The 10,722-nt window shown below is 44.2% G+C and overlaps 1 protein-coding gene across 1 annotated transcript in view; it reads right to left on the reverse strand.

Annotated features, from left to right (window-relative positions):
* VAPB (VAMP associated protein B and C) overlaps positions 1-8,536 on the reverse strand; it is a 32,836-nt gene extending 24,300 nt beyond the window's left edge. Inside the window, exon 1 of the mRNA XM_062504816.1 lies at positions 8,391-8,536. Coding sequence (XP_062360800.1) covers positions 8,391-8,448 — 58 coding nt within the window. The 5' untranslated portion in view covers positions 8,449-8,536. The remainder of the gene's footprint in view (positions 1-8,390) is intronic.
* Positions 8,537-10,722: the final 2,186 nt, after the last annotated feature.

The following is a 10,722-nucleotide window of genomic DNA, read 5'->3' on the forward strand; positions in this document are numbered from 1 at the left end:
CTACTCTAATTTTATGCTCACATATACTCCTCAAATAGAGAAATTTGATGTGCAACTTAAATAGCAAATGAGCAAACATTTTAAGTGCAAAACTGTGCATAAGTCAAAAATGCCAGAAGAAATAAACACAATTAGATATTCTGGGGATGCACAAAGAATAGCTGCTTTTCTAATAAGTTAAAAAAAACCAAAACCCAAGCCACATAAATAGGCAGTGGGATACTATTTATGGCTACAAATAAGGAAGGAATCCTGAGTTTAGCAAGATATATTTTAGGGGAGCTACTTGAAAACCAGCCTATTAACTGTACTTTCAGGATCAAAAGAAAAACAAAAACAAAACAAAACAAACCCCAGAAATTTAGCCAGCAGTGACAAAAAAAAAAAATCAGAAAAAAATTGGACAGTTTATATGTGTGGCATGGAAAAAGAAACAAATGCCAAGTTGTGCTCTTCAAACCTAAACTTGTGTCTTTTCCAACCTAAATAATTCCATGATTCTGCGATTATCTGCATCACTATATGACATCACTAAACACAGTGTAAAACCAGCTATACAAAAATAAAGGGGAAAAAAAGGTTATTGACCTCAGATCTTTGCTCCTAGTCTGTTAAAAATATAGAAAAGCCAGAAGACGAGAAATAACAATCCAGAGGAAACGCAAATGTTTTGAGAAAACACAAAATACCTTATTAATTCACATATCACAAGAAGCACTACTAGCAAATATCAACAGACAACATGAAACTGCACAAGGGAGAGGAGGAACTGTTGGGAGAAACAACAGAAGCACCAGCAAGGATGAAGTAACTGGTGTGATGAAAAATGTAGCAGTCTTGGGAAAAATACAAAAGTGAAATTTTTTTCTTAAAAGATTACATAGTCATTTGACATGCCTTCTACAAGCACAACTGATCTGTCTTTTAAATTGCCTGCAAAAACACAAGATTTGGCTCCATAGTGATCCCCACACCTACATGATTTTATAATCTGCATCCTAAATAACTGGATCACCAGGCAAACCTCCCCCTTCTCTATTTTTCCACCCCTCGTGGAAACCAACCAAGAAAACAGGATTAAATTTAGAATGATAAAGTCTTTAATCCATGCACCATGGTATGAGGGACTTCGTTTACAGCTCAGAGAACTAGACACTAAAGTAGTTTAGTAAAGAGATTATTTTCATAAAGTATTTATAATAACGTGGGGTAAGTACTGCAGGCAGCTGCAATACCCAATCTGTACAAATGTGCTTGAGGCCAGCAGAATTATGGTCAAATTGAGCAATTTTCAGAACAGCTCTAATAGGGAAAGAACAGGCTCAGCCCTCAGTCTGGGCTGCTCTGCTGGTGTGAACACACCATCACTTGAACCCATGTGCACCTCTACCCTGCCCTGAATTAAACAGGGCAATGGTGATTTGCTTTGCATACATTTCCAGTGACAGCAACACCATGACAGCTGCTCCAGACCCACAGCACAAATCCCTCTATACAAAAGGTTGCCTAGCAGTCCAAATTTTAAACTCAACAACATCCCAGGCATCTCAGAAAATATCCTCTATGGCTCTACAGGCATCTTGGTCTGCAAAGCACTGAAAGGGTTTATATGTAGAAAACAATACTGGGTCAAATGCCAGAGGAAGAGACTTAGCATGAATCTAACCCCTAGCTTGGACAAACTGGTAGTTAAGTATTCATATATGTATGTAAAATAAGATTCCTTCCTGCCTCTGCTCATCACACAGGAAGACAAAGGAAGTTCAGTGTTTTGGTAGGAACTGTCACACCAGTGCCAGTCTCTCATCCAGAGGGGAGAGGGCTCTAACTGGGAAGAGCTCCTGACCTAATCAGTGAGGATTTACTTGCAGAAAAAACACCCAACAAAACAACAATTGCAGCAGGAAGATGATAATGTTAGAGATCACGTTTCTTACAAATACAAAGATGAAATTTAAGTCTGAAACAACAGCTGTCACCACAAACAGAACTGTTGCAAACACCATCAATAAGGCTTTCAAAGCCAAGCAGCCACACTGACAGGGAAAGTAAAGAGGCTGTTATTGTACCAACTATGAAATGCATTCAGTAGTTATTAGCTGTTCCCAGCAGGCAGCAAACATAAGACCAATATGGTAACAAGATAGTAGAAAATGAGTGTGACTGCAAGATGTGGGCAGAATTAGCAAGGGTCATTTGATTCCTGCACTGCCTCAGCTGGGCAGAAAGCTGTGCTCAGAGGCACTCAGAAACAAGACAAACCCTCCCTTGCCCAGCTTCCTACAAAAATTGCATTATAACATACGTAGAAGTTGCTCATTAGATCCAAAACTCATTTGGTGCAATCAATACCTTCCAGATCTGGCTGCATAGAACAAATTAAGCTGCTTTTAAAATTGGGTATTTGTTCATAGATGTAAGCTGACCTGAGCTCATGAAGTTGGATCATTTGCTAAGGTGATGATGCCTTTTTTCCAGTTGAGTTTCAAAACAGATCTGACAATCTATTTCAAGGTTTGTACTTGAATTTTTACAATCCTAATTCTGAATTAGAGAGCAATTAAACAGACTTCACTCTTGTATTTAATGACGGCTAACCTATTTTAAAAAGAAATAAAGCATTACACAATTACTGGTAAGTTTTCAATTTATAAAACTTGTGCAGTGAGGACAAAGAGGTAATTTATTTTCCAATGAGAAGGCACTATCAGGAACTGCTGTATAAATTTCTACTCCATATTCCTTTCACGGGTGACAGGACACTGCACATGGCATGCAGGGCAGCAGCTGGTAAATACAATTTACTGCTAAGCACTAGTGTGAACCTGCATCCACTCTGACACATTAACTGTGTCTTCATTTTGCCATGATAGCCATGCCCCCAGGACTTGAGAGAGACACCCCTTCCATCTGTATTTTCAATATAATCTGTTATCAGATATATTTTCTGAAGTGATGAATAGAGGTCACATCACAGCAACCAAATCAGACTGGCAGGCTGCCATCCTGATGAGCTTTAAATAACAAACTTGAAAAACTTTTTCATGTATCATTGTAATGGCTCCATAGCTCAAAGTGAGCTGAAAATCCATGGACAAACATGGGATTCCCAAGGAACAGGAAGCTGTGAATGTATGTGGCCCATTCAGTACAGTAAAGGCAAGGAGTTGATCACACTTAAAACACAAATCCCACAACACTAGGAGAAGCAATGGCCAAGTAACAAATTTAATCACTGCATTAGGTCTTTCCCTGAAACAGTAATACTTTGATCCTATTAATGCTCATAACTTCAACTGGAATTCTTAAAAATCTGTGCAGTACAAAATTATTCAAAAGTCCTTAACCCATAAATCACATTGACCAAAGCCTTCATGGAGATTGTGGTATTTTTGGAAATAGTCTTGGGAGACCTAAATACATTAATTAAATTTAACAGAAGATGCAGTTAAAACTTCCTTGACTGCTTAACACATCTCAATTGTTCTTTGGTGCTCCAACCAACCTATTCAGAGTTTCAAATTTCTGTCAGTCCTGCATGTACAATTCCTCTCTCCTCTCCCAGTGGAGCTGTGTGTGTTGTGTCTCTAGTGTATAGGACATCAACAGATTAAGGAAGCTCAAGAGAAGCACACACTTCCACTTATTCCACCTTTCAAAAAAGAGACATGTTGTAAGAAATTCACAATGCATCACTACCCTCTCTTGGCTCCATATTTTTCCCTCCTAACACCTCTCTTTTAAAGTGAGGAGGCTATGCAAAGTGATTAATTAATTATAAAACCAATGGAGCACGTGAAATCAGAATAATTCAGTGAGATGCAGCAGGTCTGTACAACTAAACAAATGTTTAATAGAATAAGTTATTGATTTTAGCTAAGCTGCAAGAAAAGTCAGTGTAACATGAACTGCACCAGAAAAAGACTGATTTTGTTTGATAAGTGGGATATATTTTAGGATAAATTTGTGTAGATTTACGAAGCCTGTCTGTTATTTAAACACTATTTCTTCTTTTTAAGACTATAATTTGATAACTAAATTCAAATATGTAGAGAGATGAAAAGGTTTACTTGTATTTAATGCGGTAACAATGACTTGACTTGGAATCAGGCCAGACAAAGGGAAGCAAGGGCTGGTACATTTTTCAGCAGGAAAGTAGACAGCCATTGGCAGAGCAGCCTTCAAAGAGTAAAGAAATCCTAGTACTGACTGCCATTCTGCTGTGAATACCAGGAGGGCTCTAAGAGTTTAAAGAAAACTCTTTAAAACTCATTCAGCTTAGAAGATGCATATTAATTATCCTAACAGGCAACTCCTCACAATACTGTCACTATTTTGCATTCTTAAACACAGCCTGTGACTAGAAATTCCTATTTATCCAACACAGAAGAGAACGAGTACAAAGACAAATTCCTCCCAATACCTTCAGTGCAGGAGTGATTCAACCATTCCCAGTGGATCAGGACAGGGACAGAGAGGTAAGTGAATAGCCCACACACCCTTAGCCTCTCTTCTGAGACTTGGCAACTGCCGCTTCAGCAAACACTAATCTCACATCCCAAATGTTCCTGGCCCGTTGGAATGAAGAGCCTTAGGCTGCTATCTGGCAGGAATGGGATATTCCTGTCAGACACAGGAGGCTTTGCACACCTCCACTGCAATGAACAGATCTGGCTAGAGTTCACTCAGGCTGACCTGGAGGAGCTCGAAGTGTCTCAGCAGAGAGAGCAGCCACCCAACCACAGAAACGCAGGTCACACAAACTGCACAGAACTGGGGCTACACACTAAATACTGAACATTTCAACGCTGCAGATGCACTGTTGGACTGAGTGCACCCATACAGGCTGAGGCCACACCTTTGGGCTGCAGCTCCGAGGTACCCAGGGCTTGCACCTGAGGCAGTGACAGGTGACAGCTCCAGGTCAGGGATGAATCCGCTCTGTTAGCAGTGGAGAGGATCCGCTGCTCTGCTTCCTTGTTGTGCCCTTAGCAGCAAGCAAAACTACACAGTGACATATTGCATAGGTACAGAATCACATACTGGGGACAGGAAACTGCATTTCCAACTGGCACGACTTGCAGAGTTTAGCAAGGCACTAATCCATGCTTGGCAGTACTGCCAGGAGCCACTTGGGGAGCACGGACAGAGTGCTGAGTCATAAGTCCAGCCTAACCTGGAGCAAACCTCCACAAATTCTACCAAAATGGCCCTCAGTCTCCACCGCCTCCCATCGGTGCCACCCCTCCTGAGCAACACTCTACCAGCACCCCATGTCTGCAAACATGCACCAGCATCTCAAACACTACAAACTCAGGGGAGCTCTAAAATATGCTGTATTTTAACAAAATTTTACTTGTTGACATTAAACAGCCGATCTCTACTCCTGGTGGGCACATATGGTAAAAAGACAGATCAGCCTTGGTGGGCAGCAATCCTGTGAGGTGCAGGAAGCATCCTGCAGCACAATTCCACATTTTTGTTCAGGTTCAAATCTAGGAATTCTTAAAGTCAGAGCCTTGAATAGTGTCATAAATTCTCGGCAGATTAATGTCATCTCTTAGATTGAAAAAAAAAGAAGGGAAACATAAATGTAAATGTCACGTACACCAACGACAACGCTCTTTTTCACCATTTGTTACCAGTAAACTCTGAGCTGTAAATCTTTAGCTGGATAATTTTTTTGCAAGCCTACAACAACCAAGAAGTGGAAGAAGTCACCGGTGAGACAGTGAAGCTCCTATTTCACATGGCATCAAAGACCAGGGCAAGGAAACGGGCACCTTCAGCCACCTAATGGTGTCCAGCCTCCCACGACTCACAGCTGCATTTCAGCACAGCACACGCTGATGCTATTTTGGAGCACGAGTGCTCTGCTGTAGGAGATGCGAGGCGGGAGGAAAGACAACCCCTGCTCATGTTCACATGCTGTGAAAAAAAATTCCAGCATGAAAAACTCCTTTGATATTTTTTTTCAAACAAGATGCAAGCACAGTATTTCGAAACAGAGCACCAAATGAATGTATGAAATTCACTGCAAAACCAAGGGGTTCCAAAAGCTTCTTTAAATGGTCTTCAACCCTTAAGAAGTAAAAGCACAGGCTACAGTTGCAACCCCAAAGTGACTGGGACACATTATAAAATACATCCTCATTCACTATATTATTTCCAACATCCTACCTCCCTCTAAATTTTAAACTGAAGAGCTACACAGAGCCTTCCAACAGCATCAGAGCGGACGGTTTTCTGCTTTTTCTCCCTGTCTGCATTTGGATTAAGCCCTTCACCATTTCCAGTGCTTGGTTTACAGTCCAAGCCCAATCTGTTTCCTACACTAAGCACCATGTCTTCCAGCACACACCAAGAGGACACCTGTACCAATCAGCAGCTCCATGACCTCTACCAGCCTGGATCTACTTGTACGGGGCCAAGGAAGACTCTGGAAATAAATGCAACTATTTACAAAGGTGACAATACCATTTCAGCCCTATCACCAGGCAGTATGTCATCACAAGATCAGAAGGGTAAGAAATGATTAGAGCAGAATTTACTTCATGAATACTTCAACCTGGTGTTTCCTGAATGAAGGACAGCGGTCAGCACTGCTTGCTAGAAAGGACTGTAAGGCAGAAGTATTGCCAAAGTATATGAATGCTGCCTGCAGCATTAAGTCTCTTTGAACATTAATATTTAAGAGTACTTTGAAACTAAGCCATTTAGTAGCTGCAGTTAGTCAAGTAGCATTTTATGTTATAAGGAGTATGCGTTGGTGGCTAAAGATCTGGCAACCAAAAGTGCTATGGTTAGTTGATTTTACTTCAATGGCTACTGGTTATTTAGCCCAGAACCTCACCTGAAAGTAAGACAGTCTGACAAATTATCATTATTTCAAGAAAAAAAAACAGAGTCTGGCAAGGTTTAGATCTACCTGTGATGACGAAAAGAAAGAAAAACAAACCCTGAACCACAATTACATCTCATTAGCAAGTCAGTGCCAATTAAGGCCCCACTTTTTGCCCACCTGGGCTTGGATTTGCTTGTTTGCTGAAAGCAATTTTATCCAGAACAAGAGGTGATTTTCATTTAATCATACTTAACAAGAAGAACGTCTAAACAACACTAGTTTCCTTCTTAAGCATGTTTGATACTGCTGCCATAACAACTTCAGCTTACAACAAAGATATACTCATTCCCCCCAGTGTTTATTAACAGCCTGTTTGATAAAACCCACTTCATATTATTGGTTCAAATATATTTACTAATAAAAAATGGTAAAGACTTCCTCTACATTTAAAAATGTACATGAAAGCTTTTTTTTAAAGGAGCTTTTTTATTTTTGCCAGGGGCCAATAAACAAATCCCTATTTTTTTTTTTTTAAGAAAGCTTATTTGCCAGATAATCAAGCGAAGCTATAAAACACCTCTGACTCTGGTCGCATAAATAAACTTGCTGATTGCTTATCTGTAACCCCAGAATATTGTATTACAGCTGTGCTGTCAGGCTGCAAGACAGGAATTTCAGTGCCAGTGGAAGCCCAAACCCATTCAAGACTTTTGTTTAAAGGATGGATTTTTGCACAGGTAGACTATTTGCGATATATTTAGCCAAATGGCTTGCTAAATAATAACAATATTAATAATAATAATAAAAAACAGGAAAAGCCAGGGAAGTGCTGCCCAGCACCTGGCCAGAGCCCTCGTGTTTTTGGCCAGAGACATGACTGCAACCCCACAGTGCCTGGGACACATTACAGAAGAAACCCTTATTCGTTATCTTATTCCCAACATCCTTCCTCCGTCTAGATTTTACACCGAAGAGCCACGCAGAGCACTTAAACAGCTCCATAGCTAGCGATTTCCTGATTTTGTCTTCTAACTAAGCCCTTTATCCGTTCCTAGGGTTTGTGACACCTGGGTATCCAGTCCTACCTCACGGACACCGCTGTCCTACATTACAGCACCAGATCTTTCGGCCGGGGCCGCGCACACACCCCCGGCCGGGCCCGGTGAACGCTCCCCCGCTCCCGCCGCTGCCCCGCAGGGTTCCCCCCCCCCGTCCCCGGGAAGGTCAGCCGGGCACAGCCCGGTGTTCCCGCTGCCGCCCGGGGAAGGCGGCGGCCGGGACCCCCCCGCACCGGCCCCGCGGGCCGCCCCCACCCGCACCGCGGCTGCGGCAGCGCTGAGGGCGGCCCGGGGGGAGCCCCCGCGGGCTGGGGGCGGCCCCGCGGCGGGGCCCGGCGGGGCGGCGGGCGCGGCGCTGAAGGACATTTTATCTACCGGCGGTGCCCGGCCCCCGGAAAATGGCTGCCGGGGAACGGGGCCCGAGCGCGGCCGCGCCGCCCGCCCAGTGCGGGGAGCGGCGGCGAGGGATGGCGGCGGCCGCCTCGTACCTTTGAATTTGAGCTCGTGCTGCGGTTCGAGGCTGAGGACCTGCTCCGCTTTCGCCATGTTCCTCCTCCTCCTCCTCCTCGGCGGTGGCGGCACCAGGCGGAGAGAGGAAGGGACGGGGAGGGAGGGGAAGGAAGAGGGGAGGGAGGGAGGAAGGGAGGGAGGAGGGCGGGGGGCGCGCCCGGTAGCGGGTTCACTGCTCGCCCGGGTGCTGGTTCACTTTCTCCCGGCTGCTCGTTCTCTCGTCGCTCGGGTGCTGTTTCACCCTCGCCCGGGTGTTTGTTCACACCGGCCGTTCACACCGGCCCGACGGTCCCGGAGCGGGGACAGGCACGGTCGGGCGGCGGCCGGCGGCGCACACGGTGCCGGGCAGGGCGGGCGGGAGGCGGGATGATGCAGCGCGGAGGGCCCGCCGAGAGGCTGCGGCGGCGGCTGACGTGAGCCCGGCCCCGCCGTCAGGGGGGGGAGGCTCCGCGCCGCCGCTCCTCCAGCGCTCCTGTGGCCGGAGGTGCCTCCCCAGGGCGTTACGAGAAGAAAGAGGGCTAATAAATAAGGTTTAATCGTCAGTGGAAAGCGTGGTTTGTAATAAACGCCTCGTTATCCAGAAGCGGCGTGTTAGTTTAGGCCTCTACTCCGTGTGGCCTCGGGGCTGCCGGGGAAGCCCTCGGGCCGCTCGCCGCCCCTGCCCGGCTTCCAGCGCCGCCGTCATCGCCGGCCAGGCTCGGGGAAGGGCAGGGAAGCGCTCCCAGGAAAAGGAGGAACTCCCGGGGCCGCGGGGCTTGGGGCGCAGCGTTACAGCGCCAGAGCAGCCCTGGGAACCGGCGTCGAGCTGCAGAAAATACTCGCTTTTTAATGACTAAAACTAGAACTTCAGGTCACCTCCGATTTTAAGATATCCCCCACCTCCCCTTTCTTAACAGTAACCAGTTTTGGGTTGCTCGTTGGGGTTTTTGTGTTTGTTTTGGGGTGGTTGAGTTTTGGGAATTTTGTTGGTTTTTGTTGTTGTTACATTTTTACTCCATTGGTTTAAAAATTTTTTTTTTTTAATTTACAGCATGGTTTAATATAAAGTGCTGCTTTATTGATAGCCCTAGGCCAGTGTAATTACAGCAACACAAGAGGTTTTGCTCCCCTCTCTCCTCAGATTGTTTTAAATATTTGAAAAGTTCCTAAGAATTTATAAAACAGTGCTATAACCTGTCAGAGGCAGGAGTTTGGGATGCCCCTGTTACCAGCAGAAACATGCTGGTCTTAAAAACTGGCAATTCATGTACATTTAAAAGGATTCACTGGACTTTATACACACTGGACTTTATACATACGTGACTTCAGGAGGAGATGACATTTGCAGAAACAAAAAGTTTCCAAAGAACAGCAACTCAAAGTACGTGGTTATGTTTGGTCCTAGGCAGGGCTGCTGAGCAAAGAGGTGAAAAAAAAAATGTTAAAATGTTGTGAAAGTTCATTTTCTCTCACCTGTATAATCTACATGATGCAGCGCACCTTCCCCTCACACAAATTCTTCGTATCATGTTATTTGACTTAGTAAATGCCAAAAATGCCTAAGGTAGCTAAAAAGATTTAGAATTACAACAAGAGTGTTGTTCTCCTTTCTGGCACTAAGAGCAAAGTCAAATGAGTGATGTGTGTGTTAAAATTAACACCCCTGAGCAGGACAGTGGCATTCACTGCTCTGAGCACATCTGCAGTGTTTATACCACACCTTCAGCTGCTCCTGTCCACCACACTCCCTGTTTTTCTTCTCATGTGCTTTACCACCTCCCATCCTATTTCATCCTTTTTGTTCTCAGCTGTCTTTCATTCCATGCCAAAACATACCAAACCCATACCTGTATTTCATATAAAACTCTTAGTTTTGCATGATACAAGTGAAACCTGCCAACTCCTTCCAGCTGGGACAGTGGGACTGATTTTTTAAAGCTTCAGCACTGCAGGGCAATACACTCAAATACTGCTCTTGTTCCTTAAATCCCTTCTCTTTTGGGGAAAGAAGAGTCACACAAATCATAAAGGAGTGCATTTTCTTTTTCAGAAAGCTAGATTTGGATGGCCTTATTATTTTTGCTCCTTGGGGGTGGGGGTAATTTTTAGCCCAAACTATAGATTATGTCATAACATTTTTGATCTCAAGTCAGGAGAGAACTGAGTTCACACATACTTTGCAGCTTTCTTGGCTGGTACTGTGGGAAGGTTACCTTCTTTTACCTAATCTCTTAAGTTTTATTTTATAAACAGATTCTCTCTGCAAGCCAGGCATTCTTGGACCAGTAATTAGCAGAAAAGACAAGCTTTCTGCATATGGGTAAGTTAATT

The sequence above is a fragment of the Cinclus cinclus genome, chromosome 18, assembly GCF_963662255.1.
Source record: "Cinclus cinclus chromosome 18, bCinCin1.1, whole genome shotgun sequence".
NCBI lineage: Eukaryota > Metazoa > Chordata > Aves > Passeriformes > Cinclidae > Cinclus > Cinclus cinclus.